Consider the following 15,828-nt stretch of genomic DNA (forward strand, 5'->3'; position numbering starts at 1 on the left):
CGACATATCAGCTGCTATAGTATAATAGCTAGAATGTAAGAAAGGAAGCCAGAATTGATATATAATTTCTCAGAAAGAAACTGAAGGGCCTATTGGAAAATATGAAATTATTTTATCTCAGAAAGAATTAGTGTGGATTAAGTAACAGTTGTTATGGATATACTTGTGGTTTAGGATTGCTTGATTCTTGTGGACAAATTGCAATTTATATCGCCTAAGAATACAGGCTGGTTTTTCAGATTAAATGATCTCCAGATAGAGGCATACTGAACTCTTGCTGTTTCTGGCTAATTAATGAGTGAGATCTTTGAACAGTACTTTGAATCTAAATATGTTTTTCATCCTAATTTCTATTCAAGTGATTGGAGAGACAGTAATCAGAAGGATAATTTTGTAGCTTGTACCTCCAATGATATGTGGATTATTTATGTGGATTGGTATAATGAAATTCAATAATGTTAGTCTTGAGAGTTGGAAAAACAAACCCATAAGATCTTTCCCCCAACTTTTCAATTCTAGATTCTAAAAATTTCTGTGATGAGGAAAGCTGTGTATGTCAAAAGATACTACTGAATTACAAGTATTAGCCTTCCTCATCAGTGGCCAGATCAACCTAGAATTGCTGGCCTTTAACATCTTGTTAGACCTTTACCCTACTGAGTAATGTTATCCTTTATTTAGAAAAAGAAACACAATTCCAGCATAATATTTGTTATTTTCATCTCCAATCCCTGTCCTGCTTCTGGTACCAGTCACTAGCAAGTGATATGCCGGTTTCACAGATTGTGTGATCAGCAATTTGGGTCCTACAATAGGAATGGGGTGAGTCTCACTTCAGGAATCTAATTGCCTTCTCTAGGCTCCTTTGTCTGGATTCATTCCCATGCCCATTTTGGTATTTCCCAAGTTAAAATAATACGAAATAAACAAATATGCAGGAAGTAATCAGCACAGAAACAATCCCCAGGAGGAAGATAAGTAGTCGCTAGGCAAGAAAGTCACTTATTTTAGAGTAGGCAATGGGTGGGAGATGATGGGAAAGAGTTGCATTCGAGGCAAATGGCTAATAACCCTCAACCTTCATTTTCTGGATACAGCAATGAGGAAAAGGGAAGCTGCTACATCTTTAGAGAAAGAGATTTCAAAATAATTGAAAGCGAATTATTACAATCATGTCTGTTTTTTTCCCCAATTAAAAGAGCAGAGATCTGTTTTTTCTCTCATCTACTTTGTTGGAAGCTGAAAGAAAGCTAAAATGATCTGCCCAAGGCATATACTATATGAGCTTCATGTTTTCAGAGATCTCTTTAAGATATTTTAAAGAGTTATATGACCATTTGTTGGACAGTTGCATCTTGTGTCAGGTTAATGGAGTCTCCTGTCTCCTGTATGGCTTCTCCCCAGTTCTTGATCCTGGCAGCTCCTTATGTTACTGAGCATTCTGGGAGATGAAATGTGTGTCGCAAGACTATGTGCTGCAGATCTGGAAGTGAGCCTAAAAAGGAGATGGAACTGGTTTTGTTCTCTGCCAGAAAACTGACAACGCTCCGTTTTCTCTTAGAGATTGCTAAGAAGCAGAAGGCTCCAGTAGGGCTCAGGCAGGATCTCTCCTTCAGCTCATGCAGATTATCTTTAATACACAGAATGACTTCTGTCTTCAGTAACAGCTTCTAAGGAATAAACTCTGGAAAAGCCTTATTACCCTTGAAATTTCTCATCCTTCTGGTGGCTCTCCTTGCTGCTTCCAGACTGGCATGATTATTGCACTGACCAGCAGAGCTAATGGCTTCTGGTTCTCTTATTGGACACAGGCATTTGAAGCATGAGCATTGCAGCTTGGAGGCAGGCAGTGTCCCCTTAGATGACCCACCTTACTCTACCTTCCTGATCTTTGGTCCTTCCTTTTGCCTTAATCTGGAAGCCACGTAGCATTATGGTTTACTACAATTGAACACAGGGTACTGCTGCCTATTCTCATAGCTACTTTTCCTCTCAAACTCTATGGAAAATGTCCAGCCTAAAAGAAACATGAGTACGGTGTTGGTAGGATACTGGTCTCTTTAATATGTCAGTCAGAGCGAAGCAAGAATGGTTCATCTGGGTTTGTAGTTTTTGGCAGTGAGAACTATTGCGAGCATTCAAACAATTATTCTGGGGGTTATGGAAGAAAAACAATGGCTTGGGGAAGAGCTCTGGTCTGTGCATGATTACAGTGCAGGCAGCCCGAGCAGCAATTGCTCTTGATAGATTATTTTTCATTATTATTATTATTATTATTATTATTATTATTATTATTATTATTATTATTATTATTATTATTATTTATAATTATTATTTTTTCAGAGTAAAAACAAATCAAAACTGAAAAGGAAAGAAAAATGTAAGAAACAAAAAAAAGAGAAGAAAAGAAACAAAAGTTAAGGAGTATAATAACAACATCCCACCTTCTTTTCAACCGATAGTTACAATGTTATGGTCTCTCCTCCGTCTTACATATTATACAAATGCTTTCAGCCTCTCATTTAATCTGCATCTTTCTTAATTTTCAGACCCATAAATCATCATATAATTTCTTTCCGCTTTCAGCAAAAAGTCCTTATAAAGTTTCGGGTTTTTCAGAAAAGTTTTTGTTGTTGTTTTTTCCCCCTGACCAGAATCTTGCTAGATTCTTCCTGAGATGATTCTGTGCACAGATCTTCAGTCCTTGAGTCAGCGGAAAAGTATGTCAATATAAGTTGTGCTGCCTATCTATAGGACAAGCTCTATCCTGCCTCATAAATAAAGCTGGCAAGTAATGCTGCCTTTACAGTTTTAATGTGGAACAATTTATTGACAGGATCGCTGGATCCCCCCCCAGCTTCGTTTCCCTCTCAATGAGTACCGGCCATCCACAACTTACAATAGTTTAGTGGCTTTTGAAGTTACAGTGGCACTGAAAAAAGTGACCTATGACCATTTTTCACACTTCTGACCTTTGCAGCATTCCTGTGATCACGTGATCAGAATTTGGACTCTTGACAACTGATTCATGTGTATGATTGTTGTAGTGTCACAAGGTTCCCCCTTTATGACCTTCTGACAAGCAAAGTCAATGGGGAAACCCAGATTCGCTTATCATGTTACTAACTTAACAATTGCAGTGATTCACTTCTTGTGACGAGAAAGGTTGTAAAATGGAGCAAAATTCACTTATCTATCTTGCTCAGCAGAAGAAATTTTGGGCTCAGTTGTGGTCGAGAACTATGTGCATCCTCTGCTAGGAGGAAAAATGACTGTTTGCTCTCCTTAACACAGGGTAGGACAGGCTTGAGTGAGTACAACTATGCACCCGAGATACAAGGTTTAGCACACTTTCAAGTTGCCTGAATGAGAAGCCAGAGGTGTGGAGGAACTGTACACCTGTGAGTTGTTGCACAGGCTGTTTTTGGTCATGGGTCATGTGCTCTTTTTGAAAGAGCAGTAAATCTGCGTCCAGAACAATAACCCAGATAGTTGCTATTTCCATGTTTAAAACTGGAAGAGCTTCCTTCTCGCTTTCTTATTCCCCCTCCTTTACTGTAGTAAGTCTCTTGAAGAAATTTATCAAAGGGAGTAAAGTTCCTGCTCTCCAAAGCACAAGTAAGATACACACCCAGAAATATAGGTGTATGTGTGCATATCCACAGAGCAGGAAGAGGATAGATGGAGACTATAGATAAAAAGAAGAGAGAAATAAAAAACACTGAATAAGAAATGGGGCGGGGGAATGGAGACAGTTTAAGAAGAAGAGTGTATGTTGACTAATAGAAGTTACTGAGAACACCCTCTTATCTGCAGAAACGGAGCAAGAGACATATACATGAGTTACACGTTCAAGGAGTAGTACTCCAGCAAAGACTAGTGCAGACTTGTTTTTTTTAACACAGGTCTACTTCTTTTTTTAAAAAAAACAAATGAACAGGAAAAATCCTGTTAAAAGGAGCATCAATAACTCCCAACAAAGTACTTTAGAAAGTGCCAGTCAGGCATTATGCTGGCAGTTGATTCTGTGGAAACGAAGTCATTCCAAGCAAAAGAGTCTGGAAGCCGAAAGTCACCAAACAGCATTCTACATCATATTTCTGGCCAAAATGGAGTCAGGAGAAAAGGGAAAATACTATTTTTAAATTGGAATGGCTAAAGAGTAGCATAAGCTCCTCTTTAGTGAGATGTGAGATGAAGGTGAGATGAAGGCAGAATCAAGAGGACACGTCCTTAATGAAACTAGTTGGAAGGGCATCTTCATGCAGCAGTTAAGATGAGCCGATGATGAGGCCTCATTTTAGAGACTATAGGAAAAAGAGGCTCTTGTTAAAAGAGCTGAACGGTGCTCCCCACCCCCACCCCCAAGTCCTCTCAAGCAGCGTGGGTGGTGAAAGAATGCACACTATATCTTTGTTGCCTCTGCAGATCCGAGCTCTGGTGAGAAGGAATGAAGGAGCTGTGACCCAGCAAAACCAAATCAAATGCACCCAAATCTAGATAATCTAGCAAGAAAACATCAATCTAATAATATGTCAATTTAATCCATATCCATTGCTTTTGCCAGGTAAAGGTAACAAACCAGATGACTCGATTTTTTAAAAAAAGAAAATGCAGTGTAGGGAATCGGCAGTCCATCTCTTTGGATGATGAAAGTGTTTAAATGAAATCGGTCTAAATCTCTCAGCAGATTTCTATAACATGCACATCTCCATCTGCAGAAGCACACACCACTCAACACACATATTTACAAATATGACATCTTTTATGGGGAACAGTGCTAGTTCAGGATCCAGGGTAGGTACTCATTGACGCAGTTAGTAAATTACAACTGTAGATGGAATTGCCTTTCTCCTCTTGTAGCTAACATTATGTTTTACCAATTTTCTGCTTGTTAAAGCAAAGAATTTTATTTATATTATACATATTAAATATAAAAATATATTTAATATGTATAATATAAATAATATTCTTTGCTTTAAATATATTTATATATTTAATATTCTATATTAAAAAGGAAAGTAAGCAAGCTTGGATATTTAGATTACAGACAGGAGAATTTGAAGAAATCTGTCCTCTTCCATGCCCATCTGTCAAAAGAGACTAATTCAAACACTGCCAAAGAGTGAGTCAAGGGTATAGTTCTTATTTCAGTGGTGCATCTTTTTCCCCCCTTTTATCTACTCTCATGCATGAGAGTAGATATCTAAATGCTGGGGGCTTAGCCAAAAATAACATCAGCATCTTCTCTGACTGGCTAGAAAGGATCTTCCCTGGAAATACTATCATATTAAGAAATGAAGATTCTAGTTTAACCTTTTCCTTGATATATTGATTTTGATCAAGGAATTTTGGAAATGGAAGAATACGCAAATTTAGATTTTTTTCACCTGCATTTTAAAATGCAATAATTTGAGACCAGTTAATTTTTCACTAATGTAGAAAGCTGGAGTATAAATCAAATAAGTAAGTACTGCAAATAAGAATAGATTTTTAAATACAGGGTGTCATCCACTACATGATGAAGACGATCAGTTGAATGAAAAGCAAAATAGCTTTAGTTTCTTTTTGAATAAAGGTATTAAATATATATGCAGTATTTCTGTAATGCTAGAGTAGCATTGGGCATAAGAAAAACATGATTCTTACTTTCATTCAGCTATCTTCATTAATAGGTAGAGCAGAGAATGCTACTGATTAATAAAGCATGAAGTTGATAGATGGCAGAGGAAGAGCAAATACAGTTAATCTCAGTTGGCCAGAAATAACATGTTAAGTAATGAGCAAGCAAAATGTTGCAGGAGAGAATGGAGGAAGCTTTTTAAATATATGGTTGCCAAGGTACTGGTATTCTCTTGATATTAGCATTCAGATAGCTAACCTAAATGTAGGCTTAATGCCTAACATATACTTGCTTATTATGAATTGATAGCAACTGTGATTGAGCTCGCAAATCCTTGGTTGTATAATAGGCAATTGGCAGCTATTTCTTTATTTTAGACCTCTGTTATGCTGTATAATTCATTATTTGCCTATTAAAATGGAACAGTGTGAAAGCAAAGGGCACTTCAAGTGGGACTTAGCATTGCTGGAATACAAATCGAAAAGTATATTTAAACTAGGTATTATGCATATCATATGTAAAATAAATTATAAGTTACACATGTATGAATATTTAATAGAAATAAACTGCACACACACATACAATTATAGGAAAAAATTAAAACTGATTTCTTATGTGGTATCAAGTCATTGTCAACTCTTAACAATCACACAGACTAAACCTTCTCTAGGAGTGTCAGTTTTCAGAGTGTCTTCCAATAATACATCCATTACTGCTGTGATCATGACTATGCATCTTGCTGTTGGTCATCCTCTTTTTCTCTCTTCTTTCCCCTTTCATCTTCTCAGCATTATAACTTCTCAAGAGAGCTAAATCTTTGCATAATTAAGAACTTTTAAAATATGTTACAGTCCAGATTTTATATCCACCCACTTCTTAATCTATATCTGTTTTCTATTTGTGCATCTATTAATCTAACTACTATAATGGTTCCTTTTGTGGAAATTTAGCTAAATGTATAATTGGATTTGTGGCTAAAATATTACTACACAAATGTGTATTAAATAAATTGTGTATTATCTGGTGTCCATTTCTACAATTTCTCCTTGTAAGTAGATGCCATTAAAAAAAACCTTTTGGTCTAATGATGCATTTTATATTCCTGGAATATAAAAAGATGGAAAAGAGAGAATGAAATATAAATTACATCATAACAAATTATATTTTGGTACTGTTTTGGCTGTATATACATTCAGCGATTCCATTTTTTATTAGTAGTTTGATACTTTGTTACAGAATATCTAAGATAACCTGGTGAGAATCCCAGTGAAGAAATATACTGAGTTCCCATCATTTAACAACAGTGGCAACAAAATTATTTTTTTCTCCAGAGATATCTTCTGAAAGAGGTCAACAGCATCAACATTGGCAGGAGTGACGGAGTCCCTTCGGTGACAGACAGAAATCCGCGATCATGCACGGTTTCAGTCTGGGCTCACTGCTGGAGCGCCTCGAGCTGGCTGGTTTCGGGGCTAAGCCACCCCGTAGAGATGGTGAAGAGGGGGGAGACTGCCAGCAGGGTTGAGGAGAGCCACATCTCTCCTCCTCAGTTGGCCATTACTCCCTTTCCCGAAGGCGGTTGCAGCAGTGGTCAGAAATGGCCACCTCAAAGAAGAACTCGACCAGAAAAGAATGTGCAGGAGGAAGATAAGAAGTGAAAGTTTTGGCTGACCGGGTTAAATTGCAAAAGCAACAACTAAGGTACCCTGGAATTTAAATTTACAAAAAAATAACATTGCTCCCAAAGAAGAGTCTGAAGCAGCAAAGGAAAGTGAAAAGGGAAAGGTTTGGTATTTTTTTCTTCTCTCCCTTTCCCTATACTGACAACTAAGAGACTTAAATAAGAAATCGGAAAAATCCGCTTTGACATCAACAGGCAATTAAGCTGAAAATAAAACAAAATGTCAAAGGGTTAATAAAGATTTCTGGACACTAACAATTTTTTTCATAAGCAGGAAGGGAGAGAAAAAGAATAAAAGGGCAGGATCTGGAAACAGGGAGGAGACTGCCTAGAATTAAAAAGAATCTACAGTAAAACTTCAACAAGACTTCTAAAAGATACATTTTAACTGAAACTTTGTAAGAAAACAGTAGAACCCCAGGAAGAGAAAGTGAAAAAAAAGAGCAAAAAGAAACAGCTTGCGTGTATTTGGATTACTTGGTGATCTTTGGATTCTTGGTTATTGCATTTGAATGACTAAAATTAATCGGTGGTTGTTTAAAGATTTATACAATGGCACTACTTCTGGATGAATTGAAAATGGAACTTAAAAAGTATAAAGAAGATGCACAAGAAGGGAGAGGTTCTTTTGGCTTCATTTTTCAATTCTTAGAAATGGAGATTTGGAACTATGAGAAACAAGAAACGTCTGCAAAACAAGAAGACTGGGACAAAGAAGAAGCCATCTTTAATGAACAAGTAATTCTATGTGGGGAAGAAAAAGGAAACGGGGGAAAGAGAATGGAGAATTTAAGACTTAAAAAAACAACCAAAGAAAAGAAAAATAATTTGAAAAATAAGTATAATACTGAAAAGCAACAGAAGAGGGGAATACAGAAGAGAGAAATAGAGGTAGAGAGACAAGGGGGTAAAAAGGGGAGAGAGAAGAAGAGAGGGAAGAAGGAAAGGAAAAGAAGTTACAAAGGACTAGAACAAGATATAGAGAAACAGGGCCTATTTAGAGATAATGGGTGAAAATTTAACTGAAAAAGGGATTCTGTAAAGGTACATAAAATTGTATTGTTATATTAGTAATAGAAATAACTTTAGAAAATTGGAAACAATGTATGATTAAAATGAGGGATAAAATAGTTAGTGTAATTTAGTGAAATGTTTGTTAATAAAATAAGTGAAATAAAATAAATGAGAAAATTGAATTTGGAAGGGACGGGAACATTTTAATTAGTTAATGTTTTATAAAATATAAGTGAAGGGGGGGATTAATTATGGAAAGCTTATAATTGTTACCATAGAAGTATGATATTTAATTGAAAAGTAATGTTAAAGAAGTTCAGATTTTAATGAATATTAATAATAGAATTGAATTGGAATGGAATGTGTTGTTTTAATTACATATATTTATATTTTTTTCTTTTGTAAAGAATATAGTGTGTATTTTAAGAATGTACCAAGCAGAATCCGAATGGAAGTTATGTATTATATTGAACGTTTTAACTTTAGGGTGTATATTGAAGCCTAAATAAGAGTTAAATGGATAAACTTAAAATATATAAAGGCGTCATACTCCAATCAGTAACTACAGGAGAAACTTTGTTTAATGAGAAAAGATAATAGATAATTGAAACAGGACAGACAAAAAATATAAATATAATGATTTGAATTGAGACGAGATAATTAAAATAAAATTGAGAAAATTAAAAAAGGGGAGAAGCTATGCAGAAAATGTAAAACAGTAATAAGATATGGAATAGAACATAAAAATGAGCATGAAATTGAATTTGTGTCTGTACGAAGAAATGTAACCTGGGATTACGCTACTTTCAAAAAAGATGTTTTATTTGTATTTTTTTGTGAAAACTCAAATAAAATTTACAAAAAAAAAATTGGCAGGAGTGACCAGTGAAATTCTGCTCTTTTTATCGTGCTGCATACACCCATGTAAAAGGCGGAGGCTTTGATGACACTGTCGTACAGTACCTATAATTTTGACAGTAGTGATCTCCCTAAGGATATTTCTGTTCTTTCCCCTGCTGAGATAAAAACATGGGAATAATCAGGAACGGATTTTATGTTAAAGGCTGTGAAGTCATTGCAATTCTTGGACCAAAAATGAAGTTTTGGGCTCAGCATACTTTTAATTCAATTTCTTTCCCATCAGAATCTTTTATCATGATGTACACTATGTTTATTCATTTTGTTCACAAAATCAAAATAGATCTCACAAGCCAGAAATCTGCTATCCTCACTTATAATTATAAACATTTTTAAAGAATTTAATTTACTGCTAGAATAAATTCATACGAGCTAAGCATTTCATGAATGCCAAATGCTATGTCCAGGTATAATTGTAACATTATAAAGACCATATGAAGTGGAGAACCAGTCCGATTGCACACCACTTGCAATTGTTTCTGACAATTTATTTGTGAATACTAAAAGCATTAGTTTGCACACTAATTGCATATCTTTTTCATCTGATTTTTTTCCCCAGGTTCGTCTGGTCATTGCAGAAAAAGGGATACCTTGTGAAGAACGAGATGTGAGCCTGCCCTTGACTGAGCACAAAGAACCTTGGTTTATGCGCCTCAATCTTGGGGAAGAAGTACCTGTCATCATCCATGGAGATAATATAATCAGTGACTACAATCAAATAATTGACTACATGGAGAAAAACTTCACAGGAGGTAAACTTTTAGATACTTTCGTCAACTCTCAAAGTGATGGATACAACTTCCATCACCTTGAATTAGCCTATCTATTGTTGACATGTGATCACTATCTTAAATATAGAGGATACTAGATGTGGAAAAGTATTCTAGAAACTCAACGTTCTTGTAATCAAGCTCTTAAATCTTCCTACATCTGTATAGTTGTTGTCCTTCCAAAACTGGATTGTTCTTTTTTTGTCTGATTTTCTATTTTCACAATTTCTATTGCCATTTATATAGAATTGTCTCTGGTCAGATTGAAATAGTTTATTTTGCTTAAATTGGATGATTTGTGCCTCATAGCATTCAGTTTTCCCTGTTATTGCTGTTATTTGTTTCTTTATGATTTCCAAAGCTTCTTCAGTTTTTCTGGTGCCAACCCAACATTTGTTAATTAGACTTGTCTTGATCCTTACATTTTTCAATTTTTGCTTTTTCATGTTCTTTAAATTACTTACATCTGATCTTAATGTACTTTGGCATCCAGTCTGATCTTCCACTTTGGGATTGAATATGATTTTGCTTTTTCAAATTTTGATACCTAGTTCTTCTTTAACCACCATTGATGTACTGTAGGCAAGCTGATTGGTCTGTTAGATAGATATTATTTTAATACTTGCAACCAGCTTATTCAGTTCCTTCATTATATGTGCCACATCTTTCTTGGGCACTTTCCATGCTGGCAATCTTTGTCTTTCTAGTGGTAATTCTGTATTTGCTATAATTTTCTCTTTTTATTCTTCTTGTCAGGAGGTTGGAGGGGAAGCCAATTCATAGGTTATTTCAGTATTGGCCTGCAGTGGTTCTGTGCAGGGGTGGGTTTCTACCGGTTTTCTCCACCTCTGTAGAACCGGTAGCTCTGAAGAGCAGCAGACATAGAACCGGTTCTATGTCTGCTGATGTTTTTGCCCACCTACCCGCCCGGGCTCTTACCTGACCTTTATTTCCTGCTTTTTCGACTTCAGCTGCCATGTGAGGCACAGCTGCAGTTTAAAAAGCAGGAAAAAAGTGCTTTTTGAAAGGCTGTTTCTCTGCACGCAGCGTGCTGATGACGATTTACAGGCACCCGCGCACAGCGTGCAGGGAAGCACATCGTAAATAACTGAACCTCGTAAATCACCAAACCGGTAGTTAACCCTGTCGGATCCCACCCCTGGTTCTTTGGTTATTACTTCGAAGTTATCATTTTTTGAAGCTCATATCGGTTGTTTCTTTTATGTTATTTCTTTTATGCAATTGTTGATATTTGAGTTGTTCTATTATTCTACTATTGTTTTGGGGTCTTTCATTTTCACAATTTTTCTGAATCTCCCTAAACATTTTGTTTCTGGTAATGAATCTCCTTTGATTTGGTAATCATTATTCAGTGGTATTTGAGTCTGCATAAATTCTTTTCCAATGTTCTAATGTTTGTAATTATCCCCATTTTTGAAGGTGGTTGATCAGGTGGTTGATCTGCAGCTGACAGGAATCCTGCAGGAAATGGATTATCTTGATCCATTTCAATCAGCTTCCAAGCTTTGGAAACTGAATTTAGTACTGAGACCACTTTAGTTGCACTTGTTTATGATCTGTGGCAAAGTGATTGTGATTCCATCCTTATGCTCCTTGATCTCTGGATCATTTTCAGTACTACTAACTATAATTGTGATGGTGAATCTATGGCACGCATACCACAAGTGGCACGCAGAGCCATTTTGCCGGCATGCGAGCTGCAGGCAAATTTACCTCACTGGGCATGCGCACACCTCACAGCTGATTTTTGGCCGGTTTGAGGCCTTTTTTGGCCTCCCAAAGGCTTGAGGAAGGCTTCTGCAGGCTTTGCAGGCCAAAAACTAGCTCCGTTTCATCACTTCCTGTTTTTCTGAAAATACTGGAAGTGACGAAATGGGGCTAGTTTTCAGCCTGCAAAGCCTGCAGAAGCCTTCCTCAAGCCTTTGGGAGGCCAAAAAAGGCCTCAAACCAGCCAAGAATCAACTGTGAGATGCAGTGCAGGTAAGGGGGCATGGGGGGCATGCATTGCCTCCTGGATGCCGGCACGCAAATGCAAGTGTGCAAGTGCGTGCACAATTTTTGGCACAGGAGCCCAAAAAGGTTAGCCACCACTGGACTATAATATCCTTCTGAGCCAGCTCTGTGGGTTGGGGATTGAAGGCACCATTTTATGCTGTTTCTCTTTCTTTATCTAGGGCCAGTTCCAATCAGCATTGTTAGGGAGAGATCATCCTCTAGATCCCTTATTTGTCATGTGCCACAGGATTCTATTTTCTCTCCTTTTCAAAATCTACTTGAAACTGCTGAGTGAAGTAATCTATTGGTTTTGGGTTTGCGATCATCAGTATACTTATGTTGACAAATTATCTTTCAACTTGGACTGGCCAAGTGAGACTGTCATGTTTCTGATCCAGAATCTGGAGACTGTGCAGGTTTTGCTGGGAAGAAACCCTTCCAGACTCAAACTTATGAAGACTGAGTAGTTCAGGATATTTGGACCACCCAGATTTGGGAGTATTCCAGCTTTGACCTTAGATGAGTAAGGTCATTTACAGGTGCTGTGCAATTTGAAATCCTCTGGACTCACAGTGCCTGCAAGTGGCAGTTGTGGCCAAGAAAGTTTTTGCCAAACTTCATTTGATGCACCAGTTGCACTTTTTCCTAAATCCCTGGTCACCATGGAGTGACTACTAACATTCATTCTGCGTGGGCTGCCCTTGAATATGACCCAGAAGCTTCAACTGGTCCACAGTGCAGTAGTGCAGGCAGTGTTGGGTATGTCTTTGAATGCTCATGTAACACCTCTGCTTTGCAAGTTGCATTGTCTGCCAGTTTGCTTCTGAGTGTGATTCAAGGTGGTGGTGGTCATCTATAAAATTAAGCCCTATATGGCATGGGCCTGGTTACTTGAGGAACTATTTGTTTCCCATAGCATCTTGCCCAGAGGTCCCCAAACTTGGCATCTTTAAGATTTGTGGACTTTAACTCCCAGAATTCCACAGAGCTTTGCTGGCTGAGGAATTCTGGGAGTTGAAGTCCATTAGTCTTAAAGTTGCCAAGTTTGGAGACCCCTGATCTTGCCTCTTGGGACCTGGCAATGGTGGTGCTTAAGCAAAGCATCCTTGATCCCTGAGCTAGAAGACCTCCAAGGTCCATTCCAGCTCTGTTATTCTGTTCTGTTCTGTTCTGATATAGAATTACAATCAGAATATAGTAAACTCTCCTCTAGGGTACAATTGGAACACATTAATGTACATTTTAAAGCAGTAATATACATTGATCAACTCAAACAATAAATTTCAACAAGCATTTACATTGTCATGGTTCAATATTATACCATCAGCAGAACTGGAGGGAAAAAATTGTAAAATTCCATAAGCAGAAAGGCTTTGCCCTTGTAATGATGGCAACATTGAAACATAGGCTGTCATATTCTATTATGCTGTAATTTCTTTTGGGACATACACACAGTACTCTTCATGTCTCTTCTAATTCCATTTCTAGAATGGAGTGAATAATTTTTATGCAAATTTTAATAGCAGATAAGAACCCCAAGATAACCCTTACCATTGTAAAGTTTGTTTTTTTCAGCTTGTAAAACTTATATATTGCTGACAGCAAAATGGTGCAAGCATGATGGTAGGTCTTTTTATTTTGTACACTTTATTCTACTCTATATGTTCTATCTTGTACTCTAATTTGCAGAATTTATTTAATCAGTTTTATTCAGTCTGGGTGGCTGATCTGTAATAAAGAATTTGATTTCATATTTATTCCAGATGAAAAGTCAGACTCTAGCTGAACAATTCAAACCACACAGGGAATTTTGGCAGCAAAAAAATGAAAAGAAAACAAAGCTTTTAAACCATGCTGCATATTTATTTCGTGACTATTATCAGATATTAGTAAATAAAAGCCAAAACCTCTATACAATAAGAACTAGATTTTCAGAAGAATGATTTTCATTCTTCCATGTTATCTTCTCTGGTTTCCAGAATGAACTTTAATTAAAAGATATATGCATCTGTCACCACAATGGGGCAATTTAGGTGAATTATTTTAAAAGGATAGCATAGCTTTAATGAGACCAGAGCCATTTCCTACAATGAACTGATTGAGGAATAGCATTTGGGAGATCTGGGATGAGAGCCAGGGAAAAGGTTCATTTGGACAAGGGAACATGAGGACAAATACAGAATCAAATCTGTAAAGGATAAGTCAGAAACAGTACCTCACATAAATAGTACAGGTAGTCCTTGATTTACGACCACAATTGAGCCCAAATTTTTTGTTGCTAAGTGAAACATTTGTTAAGTGAATTTTGCTCCATTTTATTACCCTTCTTGCCACAGTTGTTAAATAAATCACTGTGTCAACTTGTAAAACATTCCTACACTTGTTTCCAAGTTGGCATAAGAAAGAGGAGAGGAAGAAGACTGGAGAAACATACAGCAAATGAACTTAGAAGCACATTCCAACTTTATCTTAAAAAAGATTGTAGCTAAGCTACTGAAGCTTTTGGGGGCGGGAACTAATTGGAGAACGTGATGGATGACACCTAGCCCATGTACGTGCTTAACTGGAGATATTGATTTATGTCACACCCAGGGGGGAGGGGGAAGCAGGGTCACAGGTGACTATGATTACATATGCCAGAATCGGCTTCATACAGGTCATGCCAACATGTTGCTCCTAATGAATTCTTTTAAGTTTTTTGAAGTTTGGCTCAGGGCTCATGATTTAATTAGGGTGATCGCTGGAATCCTGACACTCTGCAGTTATTAAATTAGTACCACAACTGTTAAGTGAATCTAGTTTTCCCATTAACTTTGCTTGTCAGGAGGTCGCAAGAAGGGATCAAATGACCTTGGGACACTGCAACGGTCATAAATGTGGGTCAGTTCTCAAGTGTCTGAATTTTTATCATGTGACCATGGAGATGCTGCAATGGTTGCAAGTGTGAAAAATGGTCATAAGCCACTTTTTTCAGTGCCATTGTAACTTTGAACGGTCACTAAGTGACCTGTTGTAAGTCGAGGACTACCTGTATAGATTCTGAAAAAAATATGAATTATATGTCCGAGTAATGCACTATGGATGTGTCTTCATGTAATGCTAATTCAGATTTAATAACACATGCATGAGTCAGGCTCAAACACATTACTTCTTCCTTCTTTTAATTCAAATTAATATCAGCACATTCTAATGATTCTCTTCAGATGTACTGGTACAAAGTCTGTCAGATATATCCTATCTTATCCTTGGAAAAATGCATTCGTTAAATTGAATTCTACTATTATCTATGCATTTCTCTAAGTTATCAAGTTAATTCTGAAATGTATTTCTATTCTCTAAGCTGATTTAATATGGTTAGAACCAGAACATTGCCATTCACTCGGCAAATTCCTATAGTTAGGATACTTTACAAATTAAATTCAGTCTTTCCAATTTATTTTTCCCTACAAATACAGGACCCAGCAGTAGAGGACAGAACTGCTATTATTCAACGTCATGTCAAAGGCAGCCGGTGCAGGAAGTTTGAAAAGAAAACAAAGGTCTTAGCTAAAGATAAAAAATCACTGTATTGTAGTGCTACAAGAGAAATACCCTTGCACCTTTTGCTACCAATGGTCATTCAACTGCACATATTTAGTTGCTGGGATTATAACTTACTACTAAATAACATTTTTGTGTTAATTTTGGTAAAATTCTGGGAAGCCCATGAAGTGCTGAGACCTCCAGAAATACATCTTGATTAAGATACTCTGCCTGCAAGATCTTGTAACTGACTAAGGAGATTTCAGGCATGTTGACTGCTTTTT

The 15,828-nt window shown here is 36.9% G+C and overlaps 1 protein-coding gene across 2 annotated transcripts in view; it reads left to right on the forward strand.

Moving 5' to 3' along the window:
• The window catches only part of GDAP1L1 (ganglioside induced differentiation associated protein 1 like 1), a 61,073-nt gene that overhangs the window by 22,484 nt on the left and 22,761 nt on the right, over positions 1 to 15,828 (forward strand). For both annotated transcript variants that reach the window (XM_087959336.1, XM_026664868.2), the window contains exon 2: positions 9,796 to 9,988. In XM_087959336.1, the coding sequence (XP_087815462.1) occupies positions 9,883 to 9,988 (106 nt within the window). In that variant the 5' untranslated portion in view covers positions 9,796 to 9,882. The remainder of the gene's footprint in view (positions 1 to 9,795; positions 9,989 to 15,828) is intronic.

The sequence above is a fragment of the Notechis scutatus genome, chromosome 3, assembly GCF_049901735.1.
Source record: "Notechis scutatus isolate UNSWTSFEM ecotype Mainland chromosome 3, rNotScu1.2, whole genome shotgun sequence".
Classification (NCBI taxonomy): domain Eukaryota; kingdom Metazoa; phylum Chordata; class Lepidosauria; order Squamata; family Elapidae; genus Notechis; species Notechis scutatus.